This window comes from Drosophila eugracilis, unplaced genomic scaffold (genome assembly GCF_018153835.1).
Source record: "Drosophila eugracilis isolate 14026-0451.02 unplaced genomic scaffold, ASM1815383v1 contig_1897, whole genome shotgun sequence".
Taxonomy (NCBI): Eukaryota; Metazoa; Arthropoda; class Insecta; order Diptera; family Drosophilidae; genus Drosophila; species Drosophila eugracilis.
Window position 1 is genome coordinate 1,662,661 of NW_024572751.1, and position 16,132 is coordinate 1,678,792.

The 16,132-nt window shown below is 38.8% G+C and overlaps 6 protein-coding genes and 1 long non-coding RNA gene across 8 annotated transcripts; 5 read left to right on the forward strand and 2 right to left on the reverse strand.

Moving 5' to 3' along the window:
- The first annotated feature begins 60 nt into the window (after positions 1-60).
- LOC121529791 lies at positions 61-405 on the forward strand. The gene has a single exon (XM_041817763.1). The coding sequence runs from the start codon at positions 146-148 to the stop codon at positions 353-355; it is 210 nt and encodes a 69-aa protein (XP_041673697.1). The 5' UTR covers positions 61-145; the 3' UTR covers positions 356-405.
- Positions 406-411: 6 nt separating this feature from the next.
- Positions 412-1,417, reverse strand: LOC108115249 (vesicle transport protein SEC20). Its single transcript, XM_017226606.1, has 2 exons — positions 1,254-1,417; positions 412-1,201 (listed from the first exon to the last, which is right to left on the reverse strand). The coding sequence occupies exons 1-2, from the start codon at positions 1,332-1,334 to the stop codon at positions 599-601; spliced, it is 684 nt and encodes a 227-aa protein (XP_017082095.1). The 5' UTR covers positions 1,335-1,417; the 3' UTR covers positions 412-598.
- A 338-nt stretch (positions 1,418-1,755) lies between these two features.
- Positions 1,756-3,291, forward strand: LOC108115254 (E3 ubiquitin-protein ligase complex slx8-rfp subunit slx8). The gene is made up of 4 exons (XM_017226611.2): positions 1,756-1,929; positions 1,991-2,396; positions 2,456-2,560; positions 2,675-3,291. Exons 1-4 carry the CDS (start codon positions 1,903-1,905, stop codon positions 3,124-3,126), a joined length of 990 nt encoding a protein of 329 aa, XP_017082100.2. The 5' UTR covers positions 1,756-1,902; the 3' UTR covers positions 3,127-3,291.
- Positions 3,292-3,596: 305 nt separating this feature from the next.
- On the forward strand, positions 3,597-4,925 carry LOC108115278. Its single transcript, XM_017226636.2, has 4 exons — positions 3,597-3,704; positions 3,760-4,032; positions 4,419-4,517; positions 4,586-4,925. The coding sequence occupies exons 1-4, from the start codon at positions 3,620-3,622 to the stop codon at positions 4,813-4,815; spliced, it is 687 nt and encodes a 228-aa protein (XP_017082125.1). The 5' UTR covers positions 3,597-3,619; the 3' UTR covers positions 4,816-4,925.
- Positions 4,926-5,100: 175 nt separating this feature from the next.
- LOC108104803 lies at positions 5,101-6,771 on the forward strand. Its single transcript, XM_017211119.2, has 3 exons — positions 5,101-5,333; positions 5,380-5,584; positions 6,634-6,771. The coding sequence occupies exons 1-3, from the start codon at positions 5,140-5,142 to the stop codon at positions 6,769-6,771; spliced, it is 537 nt and encodes a 178-aa protein (XP_017066608.2). The 5' UTR covers positions 5,101-5,139.
- A 221-nt stretch (positions 6,772-6,992) lies between these two features.
- LOC108115386 (facilitated trehalose transporter Tret1-2 homolog) lies at positions 6,993-14,681 on the forward strand. 2 transcript variants are annotated; one of them, XM_017226822.2, is made up of 6 exons: positions 6,993-7,186; positions 11,948-12,056; positions 12,120-12,281; positions 12,730-12,915; positions 12,975-13,219; positions 13,368-14,681. In XM_017226822.2, exons 1-6 carry the CDS (start codon positions 7,160-7,162, stop codon positions 14,133-14,135), a joined length of 1,497 nt encoding a protein of 498 aa, XP_017082311.1. In that variant the 5' UTR covers positions 6,993-7,159; the 3' UTR covers positions 14,136-14,681. The 2 variants fall into 2 exon arrangements, with proteins under 2 accessions (XP_017082311.1, XP_017082310.1); XM_017226821.2 differs by lacking the exon at positions 6,993-7,186 and adding an exon at positions 11,091-11,398.
- LOC108115387 lies at positions 11,461-12,192 on the reverse strand. The gene is made up of 2 exons (XR_001772798.2): positions 12,118-12,192; positions 11,461-12,044 (listed from the first exon to the last, which is right to left on the reverse strand). It is a non-coding gene; the product is annotated as an uncharacterized LOC108115387 (long non-coding RNA).
- Positions 14,682-16,132: the final 1,451 nt, after the last annotated feature.

Below are 16,132 nucleotides of genomic sequence, written 5' to 3' on the forward strand. Positions count from 1 at the left end.
CAAGTTTGTATGTCAGAATAGATTCGAAAATAGACTTACTTTTCACCCCTGTACAAGGTAGCGGATGTTTTATAGTAATGCCAACCAAATCTAATGCAAATCGGTTACGGTGTTATTCGGAATTTTAATCTCGGACAGAGTGGCAATGCCCAAGTCGATTGTATATTTTCTTCTGTGGATTCTGACGCTGAGTTTTGCCAACTGCAGACCGGATTTCTCATGGTTATTCCCCGGCTATAGTTACCCCAGTCGTCCTCCGGCTCGAAAGCCTAGTCGGTCCTACAAGGAAATCTGCCGCGTGGTGAACAGCAACGGATTCACCAACCCAGGCGGAGTGCCTAAGTGTCCCTTCTAGATTTTTTAGGTTGTTAAAAAGTTACGCATAATAAATGTAAAAAGAAGGTTCTCATATTCTTTCTATCCTGCATGTATTTTATACATTAAAAACCAGATACAACTTGGTTAATCACTAAATAAATATAAATAAAAGAGCGGTGCTTGTAACATATGGTTATGAGCTTAGCCTACAACAGTTAATTCCTAGACAACAAAAGCTACAACCTTAGGGTAGGCAGGGAAAGGTGCATATCTGAGGACTCTAGAAGAGCCTTTTTTGAACGATGTAGAATACACAGGCTAGGAACAGGCAGAAGGCAAAGAATAGTAGCATCTTGTCGGTACACTCTCGTCGTCCGTACTTCTTGAGCAGTTTGCCGGACATGGTGATGCTACCAGCAGTGTTTTGCAGTTCGTCACTGGTGGCCTCCACATTCTGTGACGATGCCACCAGCGTCTCCAGAGTGACGGCACTCTTTTGGGTGGTCTCCGAAAGGTGTCGCGATATGGCCAGCATTTTTTCGGTAACATCGTTTTCCTGGGAGACTAGGCTGCCCTGGTTGTGCCGCGCTCTTGTCGTCGTTCGTTGGCGCAGCTCAGTCTCACCGGTAATAGCCATCAGCTCTTCGCGGTTTGCTTTCTCAATTTCCAGCATCGTGGATACGTTTGCTTTACGAAACGCTTGCAGCGTCTTGGAGAACTGATCGCGGTGGGTGTCCACCTCCTTGGCCAGCGCCGCGTCTGCCGTGTCCCTCGCCCAATCGTCTAAGCGCTCGATACTCCTCCTGATGGCCGATAGCTTAGAGCGCCCCGCTTCGTTTAGCTCCTCCAGTTCAGCTATTGAGGTGCGGCTATTCAGAATGTCCTGTAATAGGGAGTTCGGACTTTAGGTTTCCTTTACAGCTGCGCACACTAACCTGTATTATCGCCTTAGCCTGCAGGTTGTTTTCGATGAGGTCCTGTCGGATGGACTGCAGCGTAAAAGTATCCTTGTCCATTCCTCCAAGGAACTGTATTTGTTTTGTTTCGTTGAAAATAATAATTCTGCTTTCTGATGACGTGCCGCAGTGCAATGCTTCACGATAACAATCGATACCTATTGTTTTCGACTGAAAACTATCGTTTTTAAAAGAGTTGGTATGTTTAAGTATGTTCAGTATAGACTATATTTTATAATTATAGTAGAAAAGGTTTTACAGTCAATGCTCTACAAATTTTAATAAATCTATCCGAGGGACTTTTTTTTCTAAAGGTTATTAAATATTTAGTATAAACGGTTATAATATAAACAGTTATTATATATATATATTTAATGTAATTAATAAGTTCATTCTCATATACAACCCAAATATTTCCAAAAACATTGAAAAATACCATATTCCAGTTGCCTATAATCGATTTAACGTTGGTATGGTCGGCCTTTCTAGTTCCATCTCTAAAGCTGTGCCGCGATTTCTGAGCATTATTGCAATAGTTCGATCAATAGCAAATCAAATGAGATATATCCAAGAGTACCCAGCTTTTCTTTTTTTTGGGAATTACTTTTGTATCTTTACAGTTTGAAGCATGTCAGATTCGACCATTTTTTCTTTTGTAAGTTAATCTCCCTCATAATTAAAGGGCAAATCGGACTCAGGCACGTTTTATTTAGTAGGACTCAGCAGCTGAATCTCCAAACCTTGGCCAGTCAACGGACAGCAACGTATCAAACTCTAGCGCGTCTAGCTCCAGTTCTGTTGCTTCTGGAGCAACCAATTCATCCTTGGAGTCCAATTCAGACTTGGAATCGCCTTCATCATCTGAATCCCCTTCATCCGAGGAGCGCAATTTATCCGCACATTCCACATCCCCATTGCCTTCCAATTCATCCTTGCATTACGATTTATCCCCGGAAACTAGTATCAGTGTCACTTCCACCGACGGATCCAACTTTCTGCTGTCCCCCCAGAACGGTAGCTCCTTATCCGTGGTAAACTTTTCCGTACCGAATGACGATACTCCCTCGCAGCTTAGATCACTTTCCCGTAATTTAGACCAAATGGAAGAAAATTTGGATCGCAGTAAGTCAACCCTGTATTTGAGTCCTTTTATCATATCAAATCACTGAATTATCTTTTAGTTAGTAGCTACTGCGACCAAGTTGTGTCACTGATCCGAAACGACAATCCACCAACATCTACCTCAACGCCATCAGTAGTGCGTAATAACCGTCATAGAAGTTCTAGTAAGTGCATATCAGCTTATATCTATCGTGGATTTCACATAAACAATCTTTTGTCCAATGTGGTGTTGTGAAAATCAAATCTTAATGTAAGTCTTATATTTTCTTTTTCTTCAGTTAGTCCAGTAGAAGTGATAGATCTGTCCCTGCTGGAATATGTACCTCCGGTTCGATCCGCCCGCAATCGTGCCCCCGACGCTGTAATCGATTTGTGCACCCCAGACGGAAGAAGAAGCCGACTAGGTGATCGTCAATCAAATGACTCCTTTACTCCATCATCCAATCGGCGCCGCTTCACAGTTCAGTCGGCCCCAATTTTTCCAGTAGTGGATCTCGACGATGTGTCGCCACCCAAACGCCATCAACGCGATCCCGACCTGTCCCAGAGAGAGGACTCGTACAAATGCCCGGTTTGCATGGAGGCTGTGAGCAAGCGCGAGCCAGTTTCGACCAAATGCGGACACGTTTTTTGTCGTGAATGCATCCAGACTGCCATCAGTTCTACTCATAAATGCCCGATGTGCAACAAAAAGCTATCAGCACGCCAATATTTTCGCATTTATCTGTGAGGTGCTTGTTTTGGATGTCTTTGTATATGCTCTGCGAGCCACATAAAATGATTTATTTCTTTGGAAAATGTTTAAGACGGCAAATGACTGCTTGCTCTTGTGATTTATGTACGAGTATTTTTAAGTTTATATATGTAATAAATTTTCCCAAAAAATGATCCGTAATACAAGTTCGTAAAAACAAAACCTTGTTTGTGAATGAACGTATTTATAGTCTTTTATAAAATAGAGCCAAATGTTACAATTACTACCGGCATTACCTAATTTTTAAATGTTTTTTAAGCATTGTTAAAAATGTTATAAGAAGTAACATACATATACATTTAAAATACTCAGGGTTGTTACCAAAAAAATGAGTTGTAAATGGTTTATTAGTAAATAATACATATTTGACAACTCTGCCTTTCTATGACAGGCGTCGGGCACAAACAATTTTAAATGTTCAGAGTCGTTCAGGTTTTGGTCAGTTCGGTGACAAAAAAGTTTAAAAAACATGAGTGAAAATAGAGCGTACGGGTCGCAGCACGGAGCTGGATACCTTCCATCTCCTTCGAACGAGGATACTGACGATGCTGATGGTATTGTGTAGATTGTAAAATAAATTGAATTCAGTAATAGCATGGCGAATATTAGATGATTATCCACCGCCTCGTCCGCCCGAACCAATGGAACATCGTGCCAGAGTTTGTGCAGAGGATGGTTGTTCCTTGTGTGTAATTTGTGGTCGCCCAGTGGACCAAAACATGGAATGGAGTCACGCTCACAGCGTGGTCGATTCTGATGAAGAAGAAGACTTCAACGAATTTCGTTATAATGAGCCTTCTGACAATCCGCAGCCTGCGCCTCCTGTTGAGATCAACCTTAGCATATCAGCTGGTGGATCGCCCATAACTATAGGAATTTCAGGTGGGTACAAGTTAGTTAAATCTGTTTGTGGAATGTCGAGTTAATATTCAATACTGTCTTACTAATGTGTACAATTCATATATTTTCATATGAATAAAATAACTAAGTAAGTACATTACTATATATACTATATCCTGGATTTTTTGTTTTTATGTAATTAAAAAACCTAAATTAATAATGCTATATAATTGTGTAATTTTGAGTTCTTCAAATTAACTTTAATTGAGATTGTAGAGTAATGGAAACCATATTATTGTTCTCAATATTATTAACGAAACGTGTAAAAATATATATAAATATATATATATTTCAATACTTTTTGTATATATAAAATAAAATATACGAGTATGTATATAAATATACTTTACTAATTTAATATTTTTCAGGTGGCCAGTTTACATCCAATCAAGGACCAATTTCATTCAATGTGGGCAATCGCAATTCACCTAACGTCATTGTACAGATTCAGCCCAATGGTACTACTGGTGTGTTTTTTTTAATTATTTTGTATAATTCAAATTATGTTTGATTAATTATACATTTTATATTTCAGTTGTTCCAGAACAAGCACCACCCAACGCAAGTGGAGAGTTCGTGCCCCCCAATTATGAAAGCGTCTTGCGGTGCCCCATCTGCTTTCGCTCTGCCATCAATCCTCGTGCCACTTCATGTGGCCATCTCTTCTGCGAACCCTGTCTGCGTCGTGCCCTCAGCACCCGTTGCATTTGCCCCGTTTGCGGAGTTGCTCAGGAATATCACAATACCCTACCAGTTTTTCCCTGAACAATTATCAATAAATTATCTCGAGAAAGGTCAGGCTAATAAAATGTTGAGGAAATGACAGGGCAGAGAGAACTTGCCAGAAGATCGAAATTGTGTATTAAGCATATTAATATTTCATCATAAAGCACAGTCGGTCAATAAAATAATCTAATAAATAAAACTAATTTCTGTTTTTATCAACCAAAATAAATTCACTCCTCTAAGTATGCTATGAAAAATCTTCCGAATGATATTGTGATTTGTTCACCACACATTTATTTAATTTTTCTTAATTTTCTTTTTTTGTAACACGTTCTATTTGGACAATAAAATAAAAATTACAGAATGGATAAGGAAGTAGTTGGGAAGAGGTCGTCCGGCATAGCAAGCCACATCTACCCCAAGCGGTTGCCCCAAATGAAGGCAGGGCCTATTACGGACGAAATGGGATTCACTCTCAGCGAAAGATTGGCCCTCAGACAGGCGTGGAATTTAATCAGGCCCTTCGAACGGCGCTACGGAGGGGATATATTCTATGGGTAAGTTATCTTTTAACAAGGATAATTTAATGGCAACTACTCGAAGCTTCTTGAATGATGTGTATTGGGGAATTAACAAGTTCAAAGACAACGGAAAGCTCAACATGAAGGCCCTGCACACGCATGCTTTGCGGTTTTTCCACTTTATTGGTCTACTGATCGAGGAGAAGGATCCGGTAGTGTTCCAGCTGATGATAAATGAAAACAATCTTACCCACAGCCGCTGCAAGGTGGGATCAGATTACATTGTGGTGAGTTAGATTTATAGAAATTCTTCCTGGTTATGATTCACAGAGGAAACATTTATAATATTATATATATTATTTGGCTTGGACGTTAGATTCTAAGCAAGATTTAACGTGAAAATAAATGTTTTAAATGTGTCATAAAATTGAGTTATGTTAAGGCGATGGCAGGAAAGTACAGGGGTAATCATGTTATTAATCACTATAATAATGTAAATTGATTACTAATTATGTGAGCTCTCAAGCAACAACTTTTCCTCCTTGTTTACGTATAAAGCTAAAAAATATTGTTTTTAAATTATTGTACCAGGCTATAGAATATAATGAATTTGCAAAAAACCCAATAAAATAATGAATAATACAAAAGAGTATCGCATCTTCAAACTAATTAAATAGGTTTACTGCTTATTTTTTCAAGTTGATGTGCACTCTCTAGAACACGCATTCCTTTCTGAGATCTCTCCGCTCATACGGACCCGTATCTTTAACAAAATTATATTTGATAGAGTCGGAAAAGCAGTACAGCCCTTTCTCTACGACCAACAGATATAAAGATTGTCACAAAACTTGTATTATAAAAATGGTAGTTATCATAGACACAAACTTGCCCAAGCTTTTGGAAAAATATTGATCCCTGTAAGCAATACATTGTTACATTATTATCGCAACTTTTGGCCCAACCAACATACCTCACCCATAAACAATGTAGTACAACTTAATTAAATCAAAACCATTTGTCGAACAGAAACAATATATACATGCATATATTAACCATTTTACTAGCTATATACTTCATATATGCCATTTATTATTATGGTGTTTTTATATACGTAATATTATTGACCAAATTTGCTTTCAACAATAAAAATTGTATTTGACTCTCAGTCAATTGTGTTAAAACATAATAATTCATAAAAGTCTGATTATATTACTCTTTTAATTATAACCTCACATCATAATTACCACACTTATTCTGATAACAGCAAATGAAAATTTTCTTCTTTTTCGGCTGTTGTTTTATGTTATTTAATACTAAATATATTTTTCATATTTAGAATCTGGCCGATGCCCTAGTGGACTATGTGCTGCAGGTGTTCCATGAGATCAGCTCGCCAACACTAGAACGAGGCTTCAGGAAGATCGTCGAGAAGTTGATGAGCAGCACGGACCAACAGCCGATTAACACCTCCTAGCATTGCCTGTCAAAGTTCAGTCACTGATGGATTCACTGTATCCAGATATCCATGCCCTTTGGGGACCCTAATGAAACTCCGGAATTGTATCGAGCTGCTGCTGCCAGCGTTTCAGCTGCGGCCGCTGCCTCTGCCACCGCGATATCAGGCTCCCAGTATCAGCCTCTGTCGCGGTCGCCGTCGCAGTCGCCGCCCATTTCGCTTAGCTGCTAAGCGATTTCCTTGGAGAAATTCAGTTCAGCTCGGACGCTCATCGCGCCCATCCGCACGTTTCGATAGTTAAAGCTTCCAGAGAATTGGATCCGATCAGAACAGTGCACCTCCCGCCAAATAAACATAAATAAATATACAAATATTAAAAAAGTGCTGCCTTAAACGTTATCGCAACATGGTGGCTACCGAGGAAGTTAAAACGGTAATAAAACTATTTTGAGTTGGGTTTTTGTATAAGCTATAATATAGTGTAAAGTCATCATCAGCAAATTAATCTAAGTTAATAGATTTACTAGAAGTACTAGAGTACGCAATATATTTATTACGCATACGACATGCTGACCAGTAAATTGTGCTATATTCATGTTCAAAAGAAACTATTTATAGGCAGTCTGTGGGGAAGGCCTAAGATTAGATTTCTATATTATTGTAAAGAATTGTTTATCTTCTTGCTGAAGTATCTGATTGTTGAGTAAGAGACTTTTGAAGGGCATCACAATAAAGTTTAAAAAAGAATTGCATCTACTCTGCAAAAAATTAGGTTTGACTTTCTTGCTCAGAAAAAAACAAAAATAAAAAAGTAATACACATTAATTAACGAAAAGTACAGAGAGAAGAAGGTAATTATTAGCATATTCCCTTTATTATTATTATATTCCCCTTAAAATATGATAGCTAGCCCCAGTTAATTACCAAACTCCCTGTAATAAACCTATTGAGCTTTGTTCTTATTCAAGGATCATAATGTTTGGCTACCGGTTTAATTAGCCACTTAAATTTGCATTTATTGTCACAATCTTGCCCTCAATCAAAGAAATAATTTATTAGGTACTAATTGCGGAACGATTTCCAAGTGGTCAGCGAAAATATCTAATCGAAATACGCCTCCTCCTGAAGAAGTTTACGCAAAGTTCAAGATTTATAAAGGCTCCCGCTTGAACAGTTTTGTTTACGATTGCACACAGTAGGTTGCCAAGCCATGTTAGTGTTATCGAGAGTCATAAACCAATGATTAGAGCTGGCTTAGGGCCACAGGATCGAGAGTTTTGTACTTGGGGGGTGGCATTCAACACTATCGTGCCCTTGGCAGTGGAACAGACTAAGCACATTTATGCCAATCGATTACCTGCCACTCGACAAGGCTCGTCAAGTGGCTCTTACGGAACGATTCGACAATGGGGCATTAGGAAGTCGTATACCCGTAATTGAGCACGGGGCCAATAAGAGCTTTAAGATTTCGGAGGGAGCAGCAGCTACGATCGGCGTGCGGTTCACGCAGCCACTAACTGCTTTCGATAATGGCCAATTAGCTGTCCACCTTTGGACGTGACGCTGGGCTCTTTCGATTCAGATTTTAAAGACTTGATTCCCAGCCTTTCAAATGATTCATTTTAGGCCATTTCGGCTGATAAGGCAAGGCGTATTTGGCTTTTTTGGGGATACTTTTACGTAGTGCGCCAACGTTTTATCAAATCGAGCCAGTAAAACAATAATCGCTGCTGCAATATAATATATATATATATATATACATGATTTCAGTCGCGTGCCAATCACTTGTTGTTTATGTTCGCTGACATATTTATCGGGCTTGCACTGGACTGGTGGGCAATTTGCAGGGCAAAATAATAATATTTACATATCAATAGGTTTAGCATTTCATGGCCAATCGCATCCGGCTAAATTTGATTTGTTCAACTGTAAGCATTTACAGGCAGTCGTTCTCTTTAATGTTAAATATTTACATTGTAAGGTTTCTAGCTGCCTAGAAAACGTGATTTTATAGTTCCGCTTTTGTAAGTTTTATTTTGGAAAATCTTTACATTTATATATTTGAATCAAACTTAGTTGAAATCTTTACTTAAAGATAGATAACTCAGCTTCTGGTGTCGTCACAATGGGACTATAAAGCCTTCAGTAAGTTCAAAACACTTGCTCATGATACGAAAAGACAATAACAACCAGATCACTTTGTGTTTCACAATGAGTCATTTAAAATATCCATGATACTTAATAATAACAATAACTGAGTGATCAGAGGTTGGTGAATAATTAGTTCTTCATTTAAGAAAAACACAAATAAGTTAAAAATAAAAAAGGTTTTTCCACAAACACAATCAATATTTAAATAATATTACATTTCCCTTTCCAAGCCTTATGTAAGCATCTAAAAACGCACTTTATTATTTTACAAAATTTAATCTTCAGCTTAAAAAGAAAATATCTAATTGAATTTAAAGGAAATGTTCTTGTTTAATCCCAAAGTTTATTAGTTTATAGTTCTATCTAACTACCTAAGCCACAGCTTATGGGCTTACATAAGCCACTTAAAGTGACAGTTTATTTAGCTCTGTCATTTTCATAGTCTATATTTAGGAGTATTTAAATGCAAGGCACACCTTGGGTAAGAAGCGGTGGCCAAGGGTAAACAATATCGCTTTAATTACCGCATGGGCAATGGACTTGAGCAAATTAAGGAAATTGCGTCAATAAAAGAAATTGTCTATCGACTCGGTGAGCTGCAATAGCGCGGGCCACAACAAAGCCAAGGAAAATGTGGGCGTGTAGGCGTTTCCGCCTGCTTTTCTGCGACTGCATTCGTCGGTGGGTGGGTGGTAACGACTCTCGGAGATCGGGGCAACCACTTAAGAACAGGCCTCCCGAATGCAAGAGCACATGGCGCAGGCACTCGCTGAACTTGACATCGGGAAAACAGCGAAGCAGCGGCTGCAGAGACAAAGTAAACAGAGCACGGCGAACGATGCAAACTAATTAGCATGTGATGTTGATGGGCCCCTATCTGTGCACTGTTAAAATAATCGTTATCTGAAATCAAACAGGTGTCTGAAAAAAAAAACAAAATTTCAGAAAATACGAAGCACGCTTTTAGACAGCGCTTAGGTGGTTTTATAACTTGTTACGAGTTTTTAAAAGGCTTTTTGTAGCATACTTTTATATATGTCTAAAAATCTTTTTTTTTTATATTTCTCCGGAATCTAGTCAGCGCCTTCTGAAGTTAACCTAGCGTATCTAAGTGAAAACACTTTTATGGGTACTAATTCAAACTTAAATTTAAAAAGTACTTAAAATACTACTTAACCAAAAAAGTAGAATCAGAAAAGAATAGAAAAATAAAATAAATGAATGAAGTTTAAATAATTGGTAAGAGTTACTTCTGCAAAATATTGATCATAAAATAAAAAGTTTAAGTTCTTACAATTTTTAATAACAAAATGCATATTTTCAATAGCTTTTTCTCAGTGTATGGTGGGTGTGTCTGCCGTATCGTTCTGACCCCTTTTCTCTATCTCCCTTGCACTGAAATGCGCTCTCACTCACTCTGCCGTCGGCTGTTCGACTTGTTTGGGTGCGAATGCGGCGACAGGTTTCTTTTGGCATGCACTTGACGCCATTTAGATGCACATACGTGTTGCACTTTATAATTAGACATTCCGTTTTAATAACATCTTAAACGGTCGCCTGCACATCCATCAAGGAATCAACTTCATAAGGAATGTTTTAATGTGGCTGTCATATACTAGGAGACAAGCTCCTATTTACGGGCGCAGAATATCCCATGGATTGGGTTCACGGCATTGTCGGTACTTGGCAAGTGCACCCTAAACGCACTGAAATGCTTTTGGCAACGTAATTTAAACTGACGTTCGATTTGTCGGAACTACTTTTGTTTTGCTTGGACTTTGCTCCACTCAGGTACGGTGGCGTATGCGTAATATCTGCGTGGTTTCACTTGACAGATCGCTTTAAATTGATTTCTATTGATGAGCAATTGAAATGTCAATGCAAAACGTGATTTATTTGTAAGATTTATTTAGAAAAAATTAGAAATATCCCTCCAACAGGTTGTTCATCTAATATCACTTTTTTCTCAGTCAATTCGAGAGAAAATCCATTTGTCTCTGACGTAAAACAAAAGATTCAACTGCATCTGATGCGCGTAATCTGCTGGCAATCCAACGAAATGCCGACACAAGCGCCAGATGAAATAAAAGTTATATGCGGAATAGAAGAATTTTTGCCAAGACTCGAGATGAAAATACCTTTTTCGAAGAGTCCAACGATTCAGTCGTCTCGAGGTGTTCGCACGAGACAATCCACTGCCCCCGAGGCAGCCACTAAAATTAGCGGAAAAATCAAAACAAGAATATATATTTATATATAGGAACGCTTTCCCAAGATAATAATAAGATACGATAAAAATAAGTGAAATATATAAGCCAATATATATATAAGCCATAAAACAGTGTTTTTTACACCAACAAAGTGCCATAAAATTTGGCACAGTGCGTTGTTTGTGCCATCGTCTTATATAAGGCGTTGATAAAGAACCCGGAAGACGGCCGAGTCTCGAATGGATTCGGAAAAGGTGGTCCGCGCAATGGCTCGCTGGTGGCAGGTAAACTAAGTCATCTTGAATAGAAAGAAACTACATAAAACCGTAAAGAGTTAACGGATAAATGTGCCAATATACTGTAAGATTTATTTAAAGAAGTTTAATTGTGCATAAACTAAAATGTTTCCAAGAAGAATGGTCTTAGAAAAACATATTAAAGGCTACTATAATTGTTATTATGAAAAATAGAAAACTGTTAAACTGTTTTCTTAAAAACTTGATTACTTTTTCTTGATCAGAAAGTTTTTCATGATTTATTAAACTTTTCTTTCAACACAGTTCTAGCTGTTCCAAGTGACATCTCCTTGAATTGAGCCTTAATATCACTGAAGGTTGGGGCTTTCTGTAGGGTTCTGGCTATTTTCACTGTTGTATAAATCGTTTTTAGCAATGTCCAAAGGAACACAAGAACTTTTCCTATAATTACAACTAGGGCGCTTAGAAAACCCAATAAGGAGGCAATTGTGAATATCATGACTAGTTCCTAGGAGTATTGGAGTCAAGAGTAAAGTCTATTATACTGATCCTTAAGAAACGTCTTTTCCTTTTCAGACTGTTAGCCAAGAGGATGGAGACTCTCGCAATCCAATCACTTACGATCTCCTGCAGGAAGGCGTGTCGAAGACTTCGAAGACTCGTCAATATGTGGCTGCCATGATAAGTACGGAATATGATATATTTAACCTTCTGTGGTCTATAAAATGCATTCCACTAATACTTACAGTTTGCTTGGGAGCGGTGGCTGCCGGTACTGCGTTGTCCTGGACGGCTCCTGTGTTCGACCAGATATCTGCCGGAAATGTAACAACAAATGAAACCAGTTCCTCTTCTAATATTTCCACCTCGACTTCCACTGAAAATGACATTCGACTGACCGAGTCGCAAAGTAAGTACCCTACTTATACACATTTTTTTAATATGGTTCTTAGACTGCATTGATAGCGCATCGCCATGATAACGTTTTGAAGGAAGTTAAGTGTTACAGTGTCCTCGTACTTAAAGAAATAAAATAAAGTTCACAAACTAATTAAATAATTAGGTCTTTTTATGAGAAAATTTAATTTTATGATTGCTGAATCTAATTATCAAGTCGGAAAAGTCATGGAAAATAAAATTGTTTTAAATATTAAAATAAATAAAGAACAATGTTAAGTTAAGTTGACGAAAGCCGTTCAAATAGAGAGTTTCAAGTGGCTAGGATTTACGTGACAAGACCTAATAGAGATAATAATATTCGCATATAGGAACCACATTTCATTGATAGGGGAACCCCCTCCAATTTACGAGTAGTTTAAAAAGTCTAGAAAATTATCTAATCAATTTTGCCCTTGCAGAAACATGGGTTAGTTCAATGTTGCCCATAGGAGCCCTTCTTGGATCTCTACCCTCTGGATATATAGCGGATACCATCGGCAGACGTTATACTGCCATGGTCATGGACGTTCCCTTCATTTTGGCATGGATTTCGATCAGTTTCGCTAATTCTGTCGGCTGGCTGTATTTGGGAAGATTTTTGATCGGTAGGTGATGGATTTTTTTTTATATTTTTTACCTCTTATTAACCTTGAAAGTACTTTAGGTATATCTACTGGAAGCTTCTGCGTGGTGGCTCCCATGTACATTTCGGAGATCGCAGAGACCAGCATTCGTGGCAGCTTGGGTACTTTGTTCCAGCTGCTACTCACGATCGGTATCCTGTTCATCTATGTAGTGGGATCTTTAGTCACATGGAGAACTCTCAGCATGCTCTGCCTTGCCATACCCATTTTCCTCTTAATTGGTCTTCTCTTCCTGCCTGAAACTCCAGTTTATCTTCTAAAGAGGGTAAGTCCGTTCAGAGAATCAATGATGAATTCTAGGAAATATAATGAAAATATAAGGAAACAGAAATCTCAGACAGAGATAGATTTTTATGTTCCAGGTTCTAAGCTTTCTAAGTCTCATATTACTAATACCTTATTTTGTCTTACAGGGAAAACGCTCCGAGGCCAATCGCGCACTGAAATGGTTGTGGGGTGATTACTGCAACACCAATAGCGCCATCCAGGTGATCCAGAACGACCTGGATCAGACTGGAGCGGACGCCTCCATTATGGATCTGTTCAGCAATCGCGCCTCTCGCAAGGGTATGATAATCTCGGTGCTCCTGATGTTCTTCCAGCAGTTCTCTGGAATCAACGCGGTAATCTTCTTTATGAACGACATCTTCAAGTCGTCGAACAGCACCTTGGACGCTTCCACCTGCACAATAATTGTGGGCGTTGTTCAGGTGATCATGACCCTATGCTCCTCCTTGCTGATCGAGAAGGCCGGACGTAAGATACTCCTACTCTTCAGCAGTACGGTGATGACAGTGTGCCTGGTCATGCTGGGTGCCTTCAACACGTTGCAGAGGCACACGGAGATTTCGAAGTCCATTGGATGGCTGCCCCTGGCCTGCGTGGTGCTCTTCATCGTTAGTTTCTCGGTGGGCTACGGCCCCATTCCCTGGATGATGATGGGCGAGCTCTTCATGCCGGACGTGAAGGGCACCGCCGTATCCCTAAGCGTGATGGCCAACTGGATATGCGTGTTCCTGGTGACTTGGCTCTTCGGTCTGTTGAAGGCCGGCGGACTCGATGTGCCCTTCTGGTTCTTCAGCGGCTGGATGGCGGTGGCCACTGCCTACGTGGCGATCGCTTTGCAGGAGACGAAGGGCAAGAGTGTCAGCCAAATTCAGAACTGGCTGAGCGGTCGTTAGGGATTCCAAGGTGGTTCCTATCCCTTAGGTTATTCTAGCTGAATGCCATTGAACTCGTAGGTGAATAAGCAGACAACGCCAAAAAGTAATGTAGGAGTTTGTGGGGAGTTTAGTTTAGGAACTGTGCTAAAAAAGAAGATTAAAGTGACTTTCAAAAATGAAATAGTTTTCATTTCTGAAAAGTTGTTTCTTTGATTTCAGTTCAGAACAAAAGGACATTTGTTACTACATCGAGGTCCGATATATATATAAAACTTTTCAAATCGGATCTAAGAGCAAATTGAAGAATTAAACTTATTGATGTCCCACAATGTTCATAGTGTTTAAAGTGTCACTGACTTTAGAGTAGTTCAATTAGTTCCTAAGTACCTCTAACTATTTAAGAATCGAGTTTCATCCTGTTTTGTGCTCTTTACTTTTGTATAAACTTCCTGCTGTATGTAAATGTACGTTAAGATGGCAAAGACATATACCTAAACATATACTTACGTGTACTAATCATAATCAATGTACATATATTTGATAATAAAAGTAAACTGTACAGAACCAACGGCTGTTTGCGGGTCAGATCGAAGGCGATAGCCCCTAATGGCCAGGAACGCCCCTTAAAATACGAAATTAGACCACTATCAGGCGATTGCACTCTATCTGCCTGGACGTTGGCGACAGGCCACGCCCACTCCTGGCGCCAGTGCTTGGCGATTTCAACGCACTCACCACCCCCTCGCGACGGTCAGTGTGAAGGTCATCGTCGCTTGATTGATTGATCGACATCGGAATAGTCGCAAATCGATGCACAAAATGCAAATTGAAATCGTGCCAGCCATTCCGCTCCGTCCGAGTGCCGGCATTTCTATGCAAATATTTAACGCAATTACAGGAAGCCCATCGAAGCCCGTATTTGCTTGGATGTTTGCTTGGATATTTGCTCACATGCTCAACAGGTTGTCGACAATCAGCAGCAAGATAAACACATATAGCAAATATTCCATGGGTGCCATAGTGGGAGTGGGAGTGACACTGCCCCTTGGAGATCATTATACTTTTGTAGCTTACGGCTAGTGTCGATAATTACAATTGCCGTTCGACGATCGAGTGCGTGGTAAATAAATCGGTGGGATGTAATCCGTATGAGTATACGGATTAGCTAGTACTGCATAACAGTAATAATAGTAGATTTTGTTAGGATATCGTTATATATTGGAATTTAAATGTAAAAATACTTCTTTATCCATTCCTAACATTTTGTTTAAACGTTTTTAAGTTTTAAAGATTTGATTGCTATAATACTGAGTGTTCAGAGCCAGTAAAGACCACCTGGCATGCCTTACAGGTATTGCCAATTACTCTAATTTTGAGTGCCTGGTAAATAAATCGGCTTAGATTTTATTTAATGGTTTACATAAGTGTCAATTTAATCATATGTGACTATTATTATTTAATTCCTCAAAGGTTTTTCCTTGTTTATATAAATACCTTTCAATAATATGGCTTATGCATAGTATTATATGTTACTTAAAAAGTTTCATTATCATCCCTTCAAATATATAGCATTTTTTAGTGAATTTTTCTTATTATAGTTAATAGTTTGAAATCAAATAGCTTTTTGCGCCTCTAAAATAAAACCGCTTCAGCTATTTCTGCCATAATTCCATCGTAAAGCTTTACATATATTATCTACGGGTGCTTATATTTGTAACATTTCTTTCGTTATCAGAGGGAGCAGTAAAATGCTTTACAACTGTAGGGAGCTTATTGTTTTTATGACAGAATTATCGGTTTATGAACTGTTTGCCTTTAATAATTGGTGCAGTACTTGTTTGGTTTTAATAATAAATAAAGTAAATATTGATACGCAACTTATTTCAGTGGGGCGTTTTTGTTTACTAAGTTATTTTTAGGGGAATTATCTTTAAATGGACGTTGACTAAATGCAACTTGCTTCCGAATTGGCAACAAACGAGCCTCCTGCTTTTCCATTTACAAAAAACAACAAA

Coding starts and splice junctions, on each gene's coding strand:
- LOC121529791 (XM_041817763.1), top strand. CDS start 146: ATGCCCAAGTCGATTGTATATTTTCTTCTGTGGATTCTGACGCTGAGT.
- LOC108115249 (XM_017226606.1), bottom strand. CDS start 1,334: ATGGACAAGGATACTTTTACGCTGCAGTCCATCCGACAGGACCTCATC. Junction 1,202..1,253: donor AGGCTAAGGCGATAATACAG/GTTAGTGTGCGC, acceptor TCCCTATTACAG/GACATTCTGAATAGCCGCAC.
- LOC108115254 (XM_017226611.2), top strand. CDS start 1,903: ATGTCAGATTCGACCATTTTTTCTTTT. Junction 1,930..1,990: donor ATTCGACCATTTTTTCTTTT/GTAAGTTAATCT, acceptor TTTATTTAGTAG/GACTCAGCAGCTGAATCTCC. Junction 2,561..2,674: donor TAACCGTCATAGAAGTTCTA/GTAAGTGCATAT, acceptor CTTTTTCTTCAG/TTAGTCCAGTAGAAGTGATA.
- LOC108115278 (XM_017226636.2), top strand. CDS start 3,620: ATGAGTGAAAATAGAGCGTACGGGTCGCAGCACGGAGCTGGATACCTT. Junction 3,705..3,759: donor GGATACTGACGATGCTGATG/GTATTGTGTAGA, acceptor GGCGAATATTAG/ATGATTATCCACCGCCTCGT. Junction 4,518..4,585: donor TCAGCCCAATGGTACTACTG/GTGTGTTTTTTT, acceptor TTTATATTTCAG/TTGTTCCAGAACAAGCACCA.
- LOC108104803 (XM_017211119.2), top strand. CDS start 5,140: ATGGATAAGGAAGTAGTTGGGAAGAGGTCGTCCGGCATAGCAAGCCAC. Junction 5,334..5,379: donor GGAGGGGATATATTCTATGG/GTAAGTTATCTT, acceptor AACTACTCGAAG/CTTCTTGAATGATGTGTATT. Junction 5,585..6,633: donor TGGGATCAGATTACATTGTG/GTGAGTTAGATT, acceptor TTTCATATTTAG/AATCTGGCCGATGCCCTAGT.
- LOC108115386 (XM_017226821.2), top strand. CDS start 11,354: ATGGATTCGGAAAAGGTGGTCCGCGCAATGGCTCGCTGGTGGCAG. Junction 12,057..12,119: donor ATATGTGGCTGCCATGATAA/GTACGGAATATG, acceptor TAATACTTACAG/TTTGCTTGGGAGCGGTGGCT. Junction 12,282..12,729: donor TCGACTGACCGAGTCGCAAA/GTAAGTACCCTA, acceptor TTGCCCTTGCAG/AAACATGGGTTAGTTCAATG.